This window comes from Diadema setosum, chromosome 5 (assembly GCF_964275005.1).
Source record: "Diadema setosum chromosome 5, eeDiaSeto1, whole genome shotgun sequence".
Classification (NCBI taxonomy): Eukaryota; Metazoa; Echinodermata; class Echinoidea; order Diadematoida; family Diadematidae; genus Diadema; species Diadema setosum.
The window spans coordinates 3672326-3691056 of NC_092689.1; the positions used below are offsets into that span (position 1 = coordinate 3672326).

The following is an 18731-nucleotide window of genomic DNA, read 5'->3' on the forward strand; positions in this document are numbered from 1 at the left end:
GTCTACAAATAATTTTTTTTTTCCACAAGGTACAATTTCTGCAATACTGAAAAATTGTAACATTAATATGTTAGTTGCATGCCTCCTGTTACTTTTGTTGTGTCAATAACATGCTGATGGTCATGTTAAGGTATACTTAGCATAATCACACAAGAAACAAAATTAGTGAAAATAATCTTTGTGTATGTCTAACAAATTTCCCTCATGTTTTGATAAACTTCCTGTTTTTGGATCAATCCCTGCACAAAGCCCGACTCTGTTTCAGTAATCGCCTAGTTTCGTTATTTATTTGCTGTCGTTTTACGTGACTTCACTTCGTGAGATGATTTACGTTGCTCTTAAACTCAGAGGTGAAAGGTCATTTTTAAAGGATCGCAAGCTCAGTGTGCTAAAAACTGCTAAACAGAACAGAGTAGGACATGGAATGGTACAGAGGAGCAGAGGAATATAAGAATGATTGAGAGAAGAGGAAAAAAAAGAGACATGGGGATATAAGGAGAGGAAAATGTTATAACTACAAAGGGGAATAACAGTTTGAGGGAAAGATACATGACACAAAAGATTTAGGGTTATGCAATTTAAACATGCTGGCAACTCAAAGTCATAAGAGTACTAGGAAATTGAAGGGGAAGATTTGGCTACAAAGGATGAGTGGCAGAGAAATGGTACGGAGGGAAAGAAGACAATGAAAGAGCAGACACAGCTTGATGAGATATCAAAAGATGGAAATAATGGGGGGGGGGGTAAAATGGTGCAGATGGAAAATCAAGATTCTAAACTTCTTGAAAAAAAAACTGTGCAAGCTTGGTGAGATAAAAGCTGTTAGCAGAACAGGTTGTGACAGAAAACAAAAGGAATCAAATGACAGAAGGACACAAAAAGAGAAAGGCGAGAGAGATGTTGAGAGGAGGTGAGAACATAAAAGAGTTAATGTACACTGTAAAGAAGACTAACGATCTGAGGGGAAGAAACATGAGGCGAGGTATAGAGGGTTACGAGGAAGAAAGTGGGGAAAAAATGGTAACGGAGAAGAAACAGAAGATGGATCGAGAAACAAATGACCCTTGACTGAGAAGTAGTGGGAGGGGGAGGGGGAGATGGGGTGGAGGGTAGGATGGGGGGAGGAGATGGGTGGAGGGTAGGATTGGGGGGGGGGAGATGGGTGGAGGGTAGGATGGGGGGGGGAGATGGGTTGAGGGTAGGATGGGGGGGGGAGATGGGTGGAGGGTAGGATGGGGGGGGGGAGATGGGTGGAGGGTAGGATGGGGGGAGATGGGGTTGGAGGGTAGGATGGGGGGAGATGGAGGTGGAGGGTAGGATGGGGGGGGGGAGATGGGTGGAGGGTAGGATGGGGGGAGATGGGTGGAGGGTAGGATGGGGGAGGGGGAGATGGAGGTGGAGGGTAGGATGGGGGGAGGAGATGGGTGGAGGGTAGGATGGGGGGGGAGATGGAGGTGGAGGGTAGGATGGGGGGAGATGGAGGTGGAGGGTAGGATGGGGGGGGGGGGGAGATGGGTGGAGGGTAGGATGGGGGGGGGGAGATGGAGGTGGAGGGTAGGATGGGGGGAGATGGATGGAGGATAGGATGGGGGAGGGGGAGATGGGGTGGAGGGCAGGATGGGGGGGGGGAGATGGAGGTGGAGGGTAGGATGGGGGAGGGGAGATGGGTGGAGGGTAGGATGGGGGGAGGAGATGGGTGGAGGGTAGGATGAGGGGGAGATGGAGGTGGAGGGTAGGATGGGGGGAGGAGATGGGTGGAGGGTAGGATGGGGGGGGGAGATGGAGGTGGAGGGTAGGATGGGGGGGGGAGATGGGTGGAGGGTAGGATGGGGGGGGGGGGGAGATGGAGGTGGAGGGTAGGATGGGGGGAGATGGATGGAGGGTAGGATGGGGAGGGGGAGATGGGGTGGAGGGCAGGATGGGGGGGGGGGGAGATGGAGGTGGAGGGTAGGATGGGGAGGGGGAGATGGGTGGAGGGTAGGATGGGGGGGGGGAGATGGGTGGAGGGTAGGATGGGAGAGATAATAGAGGAGTACAGGAGAGATGGAAAACAGACTAACGGCAGATGAGAGTAAAGTGAAGCGCAGAAATACAGAAGCAAAATGAACAGAAGGGGACATGCTGAATACCCCAACAAAATTATTCTTAAAAAAAAAGGGTGATAAGCAAGGCGAGAGGCTCAAGCGGATGTATGGAGTTCCAGGCATACGTGCTCTCAATGAAGCAAAAGAAATCAAATGCCGGTGAGATCAGCGGAAATCTCAAATAAAAAACAAGATGGACCCAAGGGATGAGGCACCATTGTGATCATTCATGCAAGGGAAATCCGAGAGCGACGCAAGGAAGAAAGAGCCTGTGACGTTAGTACTCAGCATTGCGTCCAACAACACAATCAAAATGGGTTACAACAAAAATAGCTTCAGAAGATTCATCCTCTTCAAGGTTTATTAAAACATAGAATTTACATTTTAGGTGGTTTCTATTTCTCTTTAAGTTTTGTGACTTCAAACTGCTATGATTCCATTCAAATTTCATAATGTTAAAAAAAAAGGAAACCAGAAAGTCAAATCCCTCTTCTTCACTAGAAATTATGAGATTTGGAGTGATGAATCAAAGTGGAAAATTGGAAATCAAAAATATTGAGACTTTAAGACAGAACAATAAAAGTGCTATGAACAAAATTCAAGAAGGGGGGATTACTGAACCCCCTGGCAGAGGATCTTTGTAGGTTTCAGGTTAATTGCTCATCAGATTGATTAACCATTAGAGTATATGTATATATTTATATCCTATATCATAAAATTCTTCTCATGTGACTTAAGATAACAACACTATCAAAAAAGAAAAAAAAAAGTGGATATGGTGTGACATCAGACCTCAAATATCTTTTACAACACCAATATTTTTATGTCAATTTTTATGATGAGAAATGTAGCTATCGATATCTCAACAAAGCGAACCGCAACAGTGATGAGGCTGAGCCAGTGGTAAGGGCCTGTGCTGCACTAGCACTGACAGTTACACTGTACTTTGTACATGCACTGTGCGGTAGCTGTGCAGACGACCGGTTGGCCACTTGCACTACGGCCCGTAATCAGATCTTGATCAAAATTTTTCTCTTGTAGGATATAAATCAAACATGCCATGCATTCTTTTTGAGGTACCAGCTGAACTTACGGCTTCTTCAGTGACTGGCATCATTGCTATTTTCTTTGGGGCTGCACCCTTCAGAAAATAATGCAATGCCAGTCGCCTCAGAATCCATAATTTCAACTGGAACCTCTCGGTGCATGAGTCATTTGATACATACTTGTATATACCTTGACAAATGAGGATTGTCTCACATTTTAATGAATCAAACAACAGAATCGGCTGATAATTGTGTTAGGTGCGTAAAATGGTGCAAAAGGGAAGCAATGCACCCCAGAAACCAAGAAGAAATCCTCAGTGAGTGTTAGTGCTGCGACATGCCGTTGGTGAGCGTCCGAATAGAATCAAGGCATCAAGATGATACAAATGTGCACTGCATTACCTTCTTGGTCCGACGGGATTTTCTATTTCCACCTGCATTCCCCATGCAGAGTTTAGCGAAACATTTAGGAACATGCTGGAAAAAACAGACACGTGAAGGGGAGGGAACAAAAAATTGCACAAAACATGAGAAGGATTGCAGAACTGGGAAACTATAGTCAAATATCCATTCAGTCTCACATTAAAGTGGGTGAATGGGACTAAAGGGTAAAACACGAAACACACACCAGAAATCGAAATTTTGGTAGTTTACTTTCATACCCTCGGATTAGATAAGATCTATAGATAAAGATATAACTTGCAGGCAGCTGGCTACATTGGGAAACGGGCAAATGCATAATGAACGACATGTACCAGACTGCTCATAACTACAGCACAGAAATGCTTATAGCAAGAATGATGCATTGTCATAGTAGTGAACGGCAACCTTAGTGATGAAGAATGATGATGTGGCATTCACATATAAAGCACATAATATGGTGAGATATGAGGCAAGAGACACTTATACATGGCATGTGGTTTCATACAGCTAACAAGTAACACAAAAGCCATTTCACTGAGAAATGTCTAATGCCACACACCCCAAAAAAAAAAAAAAAAAAAAAAAAAAGCCCTTTATAGACTAAAATATACATACATATTTCTAAGGTAAAATGTCAAGTACTGTATGCTAAAAGCAACTGTGCTTTCTTACTCTGGAGTATGATGGCTACGTTTCCCACTTTTTGGCATACACTTTCCGATGTATTTAGTATAAGGAAAGAAACTGCAACATTTGAATGTCGGAATCAGCCACAAGTTCTCTTGTTTAAAGACAAAGCATTAGATTACAGCACTTGTACACATTTGCTCTGTGAATATGTATGCAAATGCAACCATGGCCGCTGACCAAAACAAATCTGATTTTTTTTTTTCTTCCCACTGTCTTTCTATACAATTTTCGGAGCATTCTACTCTGCTTTCAGTTATAGTTCCACAGCATTTGATCCAAACTGCTAACAGGATACACTGTACTGGAACTCATTATTTCAAGAGCCTGGTCATTCTTTTCCTGTTCTTTAATGAGCAGTTTTGATATTCCTTTTATATCTAGGATCCTCATGGAAAGAGATGAAGAAAGAATACAGAAAAAAAAATCATCTCAGGCAAATAAAAACCTGTAGCAATAATAAAACTGTTTTGACTTGACAGGAAACCACAAAACCACAGTTTCAATCAAACTTGACAACTTAATGACACAAGACATTAGACCTCTTCTTGCCTCGTAATGCTAGCACAATGATGTATGATCTTAATGCAGGCACTGGTGTCTCAGTGTTAATTGTGGGCGTGGAAGGGATAATGCTGAATACCACAGGTTAGTGTATTGTTTTTCCATTCAGATGAAAAGATAAAACCTCATGCACGATGGTTTTTGGCGGAAAGCTTTACCATCGGTGGAAATACTGTATCATGTTAGTGCATGGCTGCTAGACGTTAGCACCACTTTCACTGCAAGGATCATATACAATTATTAGCATTAACATCTGAAAATTGAATAAAAAAAAAATCACCAATCAAATAAAACAACAGCAAATTGTGTTCTCACGATCTCCAAGTATACCTGAAACACTGGAAAAAAATATATGCACACATACACCCAAACGCACACAATTTATTAACTATACTAAAACATACCTTTTACCAACATGGAACGGTCTGCAGCCACTACGGTTAATTTCAGAGGAGATGGGTTCTGTTAGACTAGTCTATTTGGCTCACGGGGGAGAGGCAGTCATGTCTTCGCTGGACATGGGGTTGAGGAGGGAAACTACACAAGCTGATCAGTGTATCAAATGCAACTCTGCATTCCAAGTTGACAAGCCCTGCAGGAATATCCTTTACCAAAACTAAAATGAATTCATTGCTCATTTCATTTGTCCAAATGCTGTCTCCCATTTTAAACCCTTGATAAAAACCTGTTGCCAATTTTATCTTCCCATACCACCAGCCAATGACTTAGGGAAGGGGTTGGGGGTGATTTGAGTCGAGGTGGAGGGAAGAAAATGAGGAAGACAAAATACACGAACTCAACATTTTATGCACACTCCAGCATCAAGAACTGAAACTTAGGGCTCATTTCTTTCTGTAATGTTTGCAATATTTTCCTAATATGGCTACAAAATCATTCCAGACAGGATATAAGTGCCCATTAAACATAAATGTCTCAGCACACAGCCATTATTTTGCTTTCTTAATTCCCATTATATGATGAATTTTTTTCTGTTCCTCTTTGACAGTGATGAATTTCTACTCATATCAAAAGTGGGTAAATTACAGCAAGCTTTCCAAAATCACAGATCTAGATCTTTAATATTGAGTCACCTTCCTTCCACCTAAAAAAAAATAAATAAATAAAAAATAAATAAGAAATAAAAAACAAATCAAAACATTCAAAAGCAAGGGTAATTCACCCTAATTTGTTTTGTTTTTTTCAGAAATTCTGCAATTCGTCCCAAGATCTCGCCGGCAATGACTTCAAGGTAGCATGAACACCGCTGCCCCTGATGCACCAAAAAGACCGCAGTGAAAAGAGCGAAGCGCGATAGAGATGCAAGCCCGAATGCACCCAAATTTGCATATTCAAATGTAGCAGACAGCAGAAACAAGAGGGTCGGCAACAGCACAAATATCTAGTCTGATCTGATGGCACTGTCATGTCTGGAGACCCTATGGGTCACTTTATATCTATTTTTTTCTCTCGGGAAGATCTTTTATCTTTTTTTCTCAAAGAGCTATATGACGGATTTCAGATAGTTTTATCATTTGTCAATAGTAGTTGAGATACAAAGAAAATCAGTGTTTGATCAGTTAAAATGCCTACTTTGTCTGGAATCTAGTGTCAGCTTAGATAGCTTTAATGGATTGTTAAAAGGAACGATAAAGCAACAGGGCATATGAAAACAAGAGACCCGCGGGTCTAGCGCTCACCTGAGTATCGCAAGTTCACCTTTCACGCAGTCACTAATCTAAATTATTCACAGCTCTACTAAAATTTGACCAGGCTTCTCAAGTAGAAGATGAAAATGTACAATAAGGGCCGAAATTTTTAAAGATTCCTTCATTTGGGGGGATTGGGGGCCCCCTGGGGCCCTCTGGGTGGGGCATGGTGCCCATTTTGATAAATTGAGATCCTGACCCCCTAGGGATGCTACCTGCCAAGTTTGACGAAAATCCATCATGAGGTTTTCAGGAAGAAGATGAAAATGTACAATTCAGGCCCCCATTTGGACCTTCCCAACCCCCCCCCCCCCTGCCCCCAAGAGGGGCACCCCTGGATTTGCTATGAACAAACTTGAAACTACAGTCATTAATGTACTCACTCATAGTATTATCTTAGCTCTATAACTTCTGATTCTAGAGAAGATTTTTAAAGATTCCTTCATTTTGGGGGGTTTGGCCCCGCTGGGGCCCCTGGGTGGGGCATGGTGCCCATTTTAACAAATTGAGATCCTAACCCCCTAGGGATACTACCTGCCAAGTTTGGTGAAAATTGGTCACGGGGTTCTCAAGAAGAAGATGAAAATGTATAATTTAGGCCCCATTAGGACCCCTCCCCACCCCCCTCCCCTGGGTCCCAAGGGGGGCACCCCTGATTCTGCCATGAACAAACTTGAAACTACAGTCATCAATGTACTAACTCATAGTATTAACTGAGCTCTATCACTTCTGGTTCTAGAGAAGAAGATTTTTACAGATTCCTTAATTTTGGGGGGTTTGGGCCCCCCCTGGGGGCCCCCTGGGTGGGGCATGGTGCCCATTTTAACAAATTGAGTTCCTAACCCCCTAGGGATGCTACCTGCCAAGTTTGATGAAAATCGGTCTTGGGGTTTTCAAGAAGAAGATAAAAATGTAAAAGTTTACGCACGACGGACGACGCACGACGGACGACGCACAACGGACGACGCACGACGCACGACGCACGACGGACGCCGGACGAAGGGCGATCGCAATAGCTCACTTGAGCCTTTGGCTCAGGTGAGCTAAAAATGTGCAATTTTGGTTTTATGTTTTTCATTCGTTTTGTGGGTCTGAAAACACAAACTACGCAATGACAGAGAAATCTACACATCATTCACTGATAATCTAATAGTAAATATTAAAAAGAGACTCACAAATGCATTTCCAAGCTCTGGAGGTGAAAAAAAAGGAGGAATATCTCCTTTGAAAGAGGATGAGTTAGGACCGTCATGAGAATTACTCATGCCATGGATTACGCTGGGGGTAGGGTGGCTACAAAGAACAAAAAGGCTCCTCACACTACAAGCTATGACACACTCTAACACTAAACTCATGCAATGGTCACACAACACTTCCTTTTCTTTCTTTATTTGGAGATTAAAAAAAAAAAAACAAGTTACAGCAAGCTCTAAAACAACAACAAACGACATGCTATCTAAAGGGCCACATTCATGCTATGGAATGTAGAATTTGCAAAAAGAAAAATGACAAAGCGTACGGATGGGTTGGGAGGAACAACAAAGGGCATCAGAGTGGGTATGGGGGGGGGGGGGGAAGAAGCATGCCAAGCAAAGAAAATAAAATAACAAGAGGGATGTCAAACTCAAAAAGGTGAGATAAATGAAGCGAAGAAACGAAAATCAAATGGCATACCAGATTGTCTGACTGGGACAGGCTCGAAACACTCCCTGCAGACGCAACACCAGACTCACTACAAGCTGAGCTGCAGGGGGAGAGAGAGGGAGGCAAGCAAGAACAAAAACGACCACCACAAGACACGGAGCCGTCGTCGGACAGGGACGCGGCCGAGCGCGCTTCCTTTCTCATCATGCGCTCGTCCATTTCCTCTTGGAACGAGAGGCTAGTCTTAAGGCAGATCCCCGACTCGGGCGTTTGGACGTTGGGCGTCGCCCCCGCCTCGTTGGCTCCCCCCGCCTGTGGCCCCACCCCCCTGGGGCTGGTGCGCCCCACTAACATTAAACCCTCCGTGTCAATACCATAGCTCTCCGTCCCCGTACTCTCCTCTTTACTCCCGAGCCCCTGACAGCAAGAGCTACAACTGACCGAGACGTGGAAGGTGGCGTAGATGATGTCGTTGTTGCCCAGCCCGGACATCTTCTTCAGGGCGGCGAAGTTGCACATGCAGCAGTTGTCGGCGTCGGGGTCTGACGATTCGTCCAGGTGGTAGTGTTGTCGGGTCTTGAAGCAACAGCACCTGCAACAAGATAACAAAACAACAGAAATGAATTTTACTGAAATAGCTGTAAAATGAACATGTTGCAGAACATTCATGGAGAGAGCACCATCAATTTTCTAACATATCAGTTCAATAATACTGAATTTGAAAAAAAAAACAACAACAACAAAATCATTTCTCATCTGTAGGGTAATAAAATATACTTGAGTTTTAAAATGCCATTGAACTTCTCCTCATTTCTACCTTCATAAAACTTTGCATGGATCTGCTTCTGCCAGAGTGCCATTATATTCAGTTATTTGTGCCTGTGCAATTGTGGATTCTCCTGTGATGATAATCAATACCAGCTGCAGTCATGTCCTGTCTCCTTCCTCTTGGTCACTCAACGGGAGAGACTGGGATTGTACTGTAAACCTCATAATGTCTAATCATGTACTGTATGAGCTGAAATTTTCGCGTACAGATATTTTCACCAACTGGTCCTTCGAGGACATTTTCGCGTGTTGTTAATTTCGCGGTTGCGAGGGTCTAACTGAACTTACTTATTTGCGCGTTTTTATTTTCGCGATTCAAAGGCGATTCGCGAAATTCGCGAAAATAAAACCACCGCGAAAATTTCAGCTCGTACAGTATCACCTGGTCCTTGTGATTTACAGTACTTTAATATCCGTAGCATTTTTTTAACAACTTTCTATCTACCAACCGGGAATATATGAACAGCATGTTGCACACAAGACCTGATAATTCACCAAGATTTAATGAATAATACACTTAAGGGACACTTAATCAAGTGTCTTGGCAGCGATTTTCAATGACAAATTTGCCATCAGCCAATCAAATGCAATGATTTCAGTAGCTTAAAACATTTGTCCGTGACTAACAAGTTTCATGACACATTGCCCTGGTACCAGTAACCAATGGGTTGATCTCCCCAAATGCCATCCAGGCTACAAGTCCACTTGCCCACTTGAGGAGTTCAATAAAAGCTCACAGTCACATAAGTAAAATAAGGGGGCATTTTCCTATTAAATGTGTAAGGACATCCCCGGAAGTTGAGTTAGGTAAGTGGTAGAAGTTTCTTTTGTAATTTTCTAGCTTTCCTCCTCATTCGAAATAATAATGATGATAATAATAACCCATTTTTATATAGCGCACATGACAAAGAAATAAATTAACGTCTCTATGCACATTGAAGGAGGGAAAATATGGATATAAAGGAAAAAAGACATAAAATGGCCTGGTAAATACTGGTTAATACTGGTTAGTGATTAAGTTAGAGCAAAGATTAGGTAAGGGTTAGGTTTAGGGTTAGAGTTTGGGTTTGGGTTAGGGTTAGGTTTAGGTTCAGGATTAGGATTAGAATTAGGAGAAGGGTCTGGGGTAATTGTCCAGGGGGTAATTGCCCTAGACCCTGTATAAAAATAACTTCTCTTGTCCTAGCCTCTGTCTGTCCCTATCGTCTGGTCACAATCTATCTCATTATCTCTCCACTTCCACCTAAATGGGAAAATGTGACCGATATGCCTGATTAGAGCGCAATGACGGCCTCTCCGGTCCGTTATTCATGGTGGCTGCTCTTCACGTGATGCTTGCATGCACTGACCTACATTCCTTGGCCATCGTACAGCAACCTCCAGCACCGTGCACCATGACGTAGCCCTTCCAGCCGTATGCTGCTGCGGCAAACTTGAAGTAGTGGTGGAGTTCCTCAAACAAATCACTGTCCTCCTGAGGTGAGATAAAAGCAACAACAGAGAAATAGTTACACAGAGAAAAAGTTGTGAAAACTGCAGAGCACATTTCTCAGAAATGAATTAAAAGACACGATAAAGCACCTTACCAAAGATGATTCCTAAAAATTCTGAGATGCACCAAAACATATGATCTGCTCACTGCTTTATTTTGGATTATTTGTCAAAATTCCATGACATGTCATTCCTGCCCACTCCCTCCCCCCCCCCCCCCCCGAAACAAGAAAACACTCTGTTTCTGCTACTAAGACCCTCTCCCTATGGGGCTGAAGAGAACTCATGTAAGTAAAAATCCCCCCCCCCTTTTACCTGTCCATCTCTGTATTCGTCATACGGCAGAAACTAAGTTTTTAAAAGGAATTTACATTCATCATAAGCAAATTATCATTGGGTCCTAACATTCATTCAAAGAACATGATTATCTAGCTATACTTAAATTGAGAACTAAATGATATTCAATATGATATCATTATCATTTTGCTTGTCACTAAAATATCTACAACTTCTAGCTTAATATCTTGTACTATTATCTTTCCTTGTTCTTTTGAGGAAAAACAAACACGGAAATGAAGTTGAATAGAAGTTGTAATGAAAAGACAACAATGACTTTAATGAGTTCCCTTCGCTTGACTTCAGCCTGATATCATTTGCACCATGTACTAGTTTTAAAGCCTGATCACATACAAAGCAGAGGAAAGTATTCCACAAGATGGCATTGAATTATTGATTAGACGCTGAATACAGATCCAATGAATGTGTGCGTTTGGTTGAATAGCAATGGACTAGAAGCCACAAAGTCAAGTGCATTTAATTACCAAACTGCTGACAAGGACATTGGTATATTTGAAGTGACACTTTTTTAGTTTAATAAAACCATTACTGAGTTACTTCATTGGTAAACTTTGGTTCCCATGTACAGGAAACTGATTGTCTGAACCAAAATCTGCAAAGTAATTATTTCATGAGATCTCCTTTTGTGACTGTTGCAAAAATACACGTGGAAATTTGTCAGGATTTTCTGGCCCAGTTGGCCTATACCACACTGGAGCTTTAATTATGGCTAAGAATTCATTTGGGCCTGGAGTATAATTGAGAGCTAAAGGCTTGAATAGGTGAAGCTATTCTCTGCTTGGTGTGATTTTATGCTCCAGATCACACTGGCTGCAAATATCATGTTTGCCAGGCCACAATGTAACGGATGCATCATATAAATGTGCACATACATTTTTTTTTTCCCCTGTAAGCAGACAAAAGGTGCAGTCAGTAGAGCGGAAAAGAATGTCAAGATCCTTGATGTATGGTATTTGTGTTTAATCTTCCTCGGAAATTATTTCAGGTTCTTTGCTCCTTGCATGCTGGGGACCTCCCCGCACAAGCATCTGCTTTTCTGAAGGTTCCACCACATATTATCTTAATTTTCTAATGTAAATATGGCATACTTCTACAACACTGATTTAAGATTATTCTAAAAGTTTATTACGTAAAGTTAATTCTCAATAATATGGGATCTTCACATTCTTGTTACTATCAATCAATCTACCAAACTCTCAAATTGCCCAATTACAAAAGCTACAAAATGCCGCTGCACGTATTGTTTCTTTGTCAAGTAAACGCAGTCATATCACACCTATCCTGAAGAGTCTTCATTGGTTGCCTGTACAGGAGCGTATTCGGTTTAAGATACTTCTTTTGGTTTATCATGTTATTGAGGGAACAGCTCCTGATTACAATGTTTGTTTGTTTCGTCAATACCAACCTTCACGAACTCTTCGATCCTCAACTTCAGGTCTCTTACATATTCCGTTTTCTAGGAAATCTTGGGGGGAACGTGCTTTCGCTCACGCTGGACCAACACTGTGGAATTCACTTCCTCGTGAGCTGAAAGACTCAAGCTCTATAACATCTTTCAGGAGTAATTTAAAATCCTATCTGTTTAGCAGTGCATTTTGAAGACCAGTGTCTTTTGAAGACAGACTTTCATGTCTTTTTTTTTCTGCTTCTTCATCTTCTTCTATTACTGTGATGTACTTGTATTTTCAATCTGTTTGCTTTGATGTACCTATTGTAAAGCGCCTTGAGCATTTAATCAAAGTGGAGAACGGCGCTATAGAAATTGTATGTATTATTATTATCATTATTATTATTATTATTATCATTTGATGGGTAGATGTACATTGTATGTTACGAATGTACAAATTTATGGAAAACTGAATGAAATGAAAGGAAAAATGAAAATTTCTTTCCATTGACCAGCATTAACCCATTGCAGACAAGCTGACTTGGCTATAGCATGAGATTCTCATAGACACCCAGGGTTATCCACGAGGGATTTGAGCTTGTCACTGCAACATTCTTGTGCAATATCTCCAAAAGCCAGGAACATGCTACGCAACATCCTTGAGAATTGGTAACATGTTAAAAATAAACTGTATTGAAGTTTGTGAAAGACAGGTGAAAAATTTGAAAAACATTAAACTATTTAGAAAATTTGTGCTCAAGACATAAGACACAACATCAAATGTAAACAGCACGATGAGAAATAAGGCGAAAAATATTGTGATGTGCGCAGATATTCTCAAATTCATATCTAGGGAAATGCTCAAATTTCAAGTTTTCGACCACCTTGGATGCCTGCCTGAGCACACTGAGGACTAGCCTTTAATGGGTTAATTTAGCATCAAATGACATGGTGAACAAGAGTTTAACTGATATCAGTTGAAAGTGTGATAGCCGTTGATGCCATAGAAAGTGGGCATGTGACCTCAGCCATTTCCTACGACCTTCTGGTTTGGTTTGGGTTAGATTCATAGATATCATGGGAGAGGATGACATGGCAACAATGCGGCAAGTTTGCTGGTGTGTTCATCAGTGCTCCAAAAAACACATATGTGGGTGCATAGCTTACACCATTGTAAAACATGCCCATGTTGTTTGTTCAGAGCAAGAAGGGTGATAAATCATTGGGATTTCAAATAACAACCTTCTGCCTTTCAACCTTCGGCAATTTAATGGATGATATGCAACGTAAAAGGACCACAATATGAAAATGCAGTCTTAGTATCAATCATTACCTTGAATTAGTGTACACCTACACCACCCCCCCCCCCAATAACACTGTTTTTCACTAAAGAATGTATCTTATCAGACTTCCTACAATAGTGGTCAAGGGGACTGCTTGGAAAACAAGTTGTTACGCTATCACTGACAGCACACAGACACACACACTGGAATTTCTGTAGACCATATCCTACATGCAGTGGGCGCAAGGAACTTGTGTCGGCTACTTTCCAGAACAAAGGCACGACCTCGCATCGTTATTTACAGTTTCAATAAACATACGCATCAGCTGTCGTTGCTTAGAAACAAAAAGCTCATCTGACCATACAAAAGTATTTATGAACCTCAATAATGCACGTTATTTGTATAACTGCCAGTCCCTATCTTTTTTGATGTGTATATAATATGCAATTTTTCTCACTGCTCTCTCAAGTGTAATTATCTGGGTAATGAAAAAACAAAAACAAAAACAAAACACTACATTTCATCAGTACTGCAGCAGTATATGGACTGAAGAAACATCATAGAATAAAATACTTTTTTTCCCCCACAGATAAAAAGGAGGTTGTACAGAGTACTGCATATGCTATATATTTAGCAAGTCTAAATCTTTACGAATTGGGACTTGCCAACAATTTCGTGGGTGATTAAATTTGTGGTTGCGGAGTGTATCACTGAACAGAGAAATGTATTTATATTCATGTTTGGATCAGAGTTAACATTTTCATGTGTTTTTAAATTTGCAAATAGCATGTGACTCGGAAAATTCATGAAAATAAAAACCTCGTGAAATATTCGGCGAATAAAGTATTAAAATGACAGTTAACTTCCATCTAGAGGCAGAGCAAGTTTTGGGTATACTCTTAAAGGTCTTAAAGGTCCAGTGAAAAACTGAAATGGGGATCAAAATCTATATCTCTCTGATATAAAGATTTCATTTTGTGATGATATACCTAATATGATTTCACACGATTATGACCCACTAAAGTTTGACTGAATGGGTTGGTATAATTCGTTATTTCATATCTACCATGTCTACAATGTTGAATGAATTTGCATACTTTGCTTGTCACTACTTCCATACATTCAGACATATAAAATGAATGTGTATGTTTACATGACAAATGACTTCAGCAAACATGATACAAATGTAAGCTATTGAGGCTGTAATCTTAGGTAAACACGATAAGATTGCAGCATCCAGAGCAGGTCAAAGACCACTAAAGATTACTGAATACGGCATATATTTCGCGAGCATAAATTTTCGCGAATCGGAACTTCCCGACGATTTCATGAGTGGTTAAATTCGCGATCGTGGAGTCCTGTACTGAATGGAGAAATGTATTTGCGTACGTCACATTCATAGCGTGATTAGAGTCCATATTTTCGCGTGTCTTTAATTTCGTGAATAGCACCTGACTCGCGAAATTCGGAAAAATAAAAACCTCGCGAAATATTCGGCATATACAGTAGTAGGCAGATATGTTTTGCAGAGTGTAACTGCCTGACAAAACCACCACCCCAAAACATATAAGGAATTTTTTTATTAATAATATTTTAATTAATAATTGACAATAACAACAACAATAACAAGAGAAGCACTCTGAGGGCGCAGACTTCCACCAACAACATGGCCATGCAGCTCATATCCATCACTGATCTTGTTCTCCAAATGAGATCAGTCATTTTCACTCACACATAACTCATATGCATGCTGAAAATTGCCCGATATCCCAATATAGAAGCCTCTTGCTACATCATCAGCTTACAGCTGCGCAGCACCTTGCAGAGCAAAGTACACACTTTAGTGTGTGTATGCAAACCTCAAAAATATCATGCAGCTTGAACTCCCAAGTTCATTGACCCTACACATGTAAATGCCAAAACATTGAAAATCCTTCATAAAATCCATAAAAATTCCTGGATCACTACCAAAATTTAATCATTTGTTCCTTGTGTCAGTATCAACGTTTCCTGCAAGTTTCATCCAAATCCTTTTGAAACTTTTTGAGTTATTTTGCACAAAAACAAACAAACAAACTATTCCAACTAACAAACGCTGGGAAAACATAACCTCCTTCCTTGGCAGAGGTAATAATACAATCACATTTCTAGCATGCTCACCTAAGTGTTTCTGTTTGGCATTGTCAAGTAGTATACTCACGGCCTTGTGGAAATCGAGGAATTTCGTTTCCGGGGTGACGGCCACGCCCGAGAGGAACCGGAAGACACTGTTCTGGGGGGAGTTCTCAATGGCCTCTCTCCTCTGCTTCTGTTCCTCCCTCAGCAGCATGAGGCCGGCTAGGATGTCTGATGGTACGACATCAAGGTCACGGAAGAACTCCGAGAAGAGAATGGCAATGTCTGCAAAGGCACTCTGAAGATGACAAGAAGAAAAATACATGAATTAAAGAATGAATGGATGGATTGATGGATAGATGGATGGATGGATGAATGAATGATGAATGAACGATGAATGAATGAACTCAGAGAAGAGAAAGGCAATGTCTGCAAAGGCACTCTGAACATGACAAGAAGAAAAATACATAAATTATTACAAGAATGAATGAATGAATGAATGAATGAATGAATGAATGGCTGAATGGATGGACATATGAATGCATGAATGAATGAATGAATGATTGAATGACTAAAAGAAAGAAAAACTACATCAACGAATGAAAGAATGGATGAATAATGAATGAAATACATGAATGAATGAAAGAATGAATTAATGAATTAATTAAAAAAGAATGAATGAATGAATGAATGAATTCACTTATCAATTAATGTACAAAAAAATAAATTAATACAAAGAGAATACTGATTAAAAAAAATGACCTAGGAAGAGATACAAGACACTTCCAGGTGAGGATAAACTCTTGTTGATTGAAATGATGATGCTACTGAGTGTTGATTGCTTTTCATTTTGAGGTTTGGAAATGAGCCTCATCTTATCATCATATGTCCATCAAGCACATGAATAGATGTCCTTAGCATTGGGAAACAATATTAACCGATCAACGCAGTTGGAAGCCTTCCATCTACAATATATCAAAGCATGACATGAAGTCATTGAACTCTCACAGAATTACCACAACATTACAGAAATTAATCAGTCAGTTGAAGCAGACAAAATCATAGCGATAGAGCAAGAACCTTTTCAAAAGATGCATACCGGTATACCCTTTTTTTACTGTGTGTACTTTTAAACTGGCTTGTCAAGATGGAAGATACAAGATATGAAAGCATGTTTTTTTCCGTTAGAATGTTGACTGGTGATTACAGCAAAGCACCTCTCCCACATGCTACCTCATAGCTAATGGCTGGTAGCCAGACATTTTAAAGGGTACTGCCAGGCAAGGACTTTGTTTTTTTGCTAAATGTACCACTCATAAGCATATACATATATCAAAGCTATTTCATCTTTACAAAATTCCTACTGAATCTACAATAGGACAATATTTGTGCATTTTTTTTTTTTTTTTGCAAAGGTTGACCATCTGTTACGATACATCACTCCATGCAATTGATATAACAAAGACCAATTTATTGCTGACCCCTGCATGATCCCAGTCACAACCACTGTGTGGACATGCATATAGATAGTCTATACCGACTGTCCATGTGTGTGTGGGTCAGCCGCTGCTTTATTACTATCAATACAGCAGACCAAATCTTTACAGGCAATAAGCAGTAAATGTCCGTATATCACAGATACATACACAAACTGACGAAAGTCGTTTACAAAATCTATACATTTTATAAATTTCATAAATTTCATAATTTCCTAGATTCTCATCCACAAAAATCATAGCCACACTACAGATGTATCAGTGGCATATACTTTCATGGCAAAAACAGGTTAAAAAAAAAAGAAAAGAAAAAACTCTTCCTAAGCCTGGCAGTCTACTTTAAGCTTGATCCCTGCACAGCTCAATATTGCCAAACACTCCATAGTGATTATTGTTCTACAAAGCAAGGATGCTATACGTGTAACTTCAATGCGTGTCTTGCTTCTGCACAAGAAAAAATGTATTTCTCTCCCCTACCCCTAATGAAAAAGAGAAGACTTAGTGAAAAAATGCACAAAAGCACGAGGTCTATTCATGTCCTTAAATTTCACTTCTTCTTTTTTTTTTATTTGAAACCTAAACAAAATAATGTAATTTGAAAGGCTCAGTAGCAAACAGATATAAAAAAATTCCCCACGTAATCTGAGATGAAGGATGATCAGTGATTATTTTTGTAAAGGAATGTGTTTGAGTAGAAATTGCTGGCAGTGCAAATTTCAATCCACTGCATTGTGGAATTTCATGTGTTTAAGGACACACACACACACACACACACACACACACACACGGACACACACACACACACACACACACACACACACACACAAATCCTTTCATTTTTCCTACTCCATCCAAAAGCCATATACACTACAATATCTTCAGTTACTCACAGTCGAATTATGGCTAACAGCTCCTGACTGGAAGAGAAATCCCACATACCATTTTTTGACAGGGACGGACTAGGAAGAATATCCCATTAATCTCACACAAAATTGATACTCCTTGCTTGTGATAAAGTAATCTCCTTGAATTTCAGGCTCTACGCTCAAATCTGATGGGGCATGACGTTCTTACGGCAGCTTTCGTCAAAGTGGGACGATTGGACGAAAGTTATCTGGCTCTTACTTCTTGGATTTCACCTGATGAAGTACAACAGAACCAAAATCTGAGTCGCTTGTCCCAGTTCTGCTCATACTTGGCACGTGTTCTTCTGCAGAATACAAAATAAAACAAAACAGTAGAAAATGTTACAGCATGAAAACTATACAAAGCTTTAATGTGTACAAAGAATAAAAAGAAACAAAACAATAGAGAAAACAACCAACCAGCAATATGAAGGGAACAATTTCCCCGGGAAGATATTTTCCAAGTATGAACGGCTGAAACCAAAGAATAGGACAAGCTAGTTGTCACAAATTTGCGAGACTGAGCAAATCCAAGAAAAGAAAAGAAAAGAAAAAATGAGAAAAACTGGAGAATATAGAAGATGCAGAGACAAACACGGAGATATGGAGGAAGTAAACTTAGGCACAACATGGCAACCAGGTCAATGTTTTCTATGATAAACCTGCCTCATTCATTCAATATACGAGGTGCAATTTGTTCTGTTCTTTTCTTTAA

The 18731-nt window shown here is 40.5% G+C and overlaps 1 protein-coding gene across 1 annotated transcript in view; it reads right to left on the minus strand.

Annotated features, from left to right (window-relative positions):
- LOC140228432 (diacylglycerol lipase-alpha-like) overlaps positions 1-18731 on the minus strand; it is a 49593-nt gene that overhangs the window by 23570 nt on the left and 7292 nt on the right. The window contains exons 3-6 of the mRNA XM_072308650.1: positions 18237-18321; positions 15701-15913; positions 10332-10456; positions 8596-8746 (exon numbers count right to left, since the gene is read on the minus strand). Of these exons, the coding sequence (XP_072164751.1) occupies positions 8596-8746; positions 10332-10456; positions 15701-15913; positions 18237-18321 (574 nt within the window). The remainder of the gene's footprint in view (positions 1-8595; positions 8747-10331; positions 10457-15700; positions 15914-18236; positions 18322-18731) is intronic.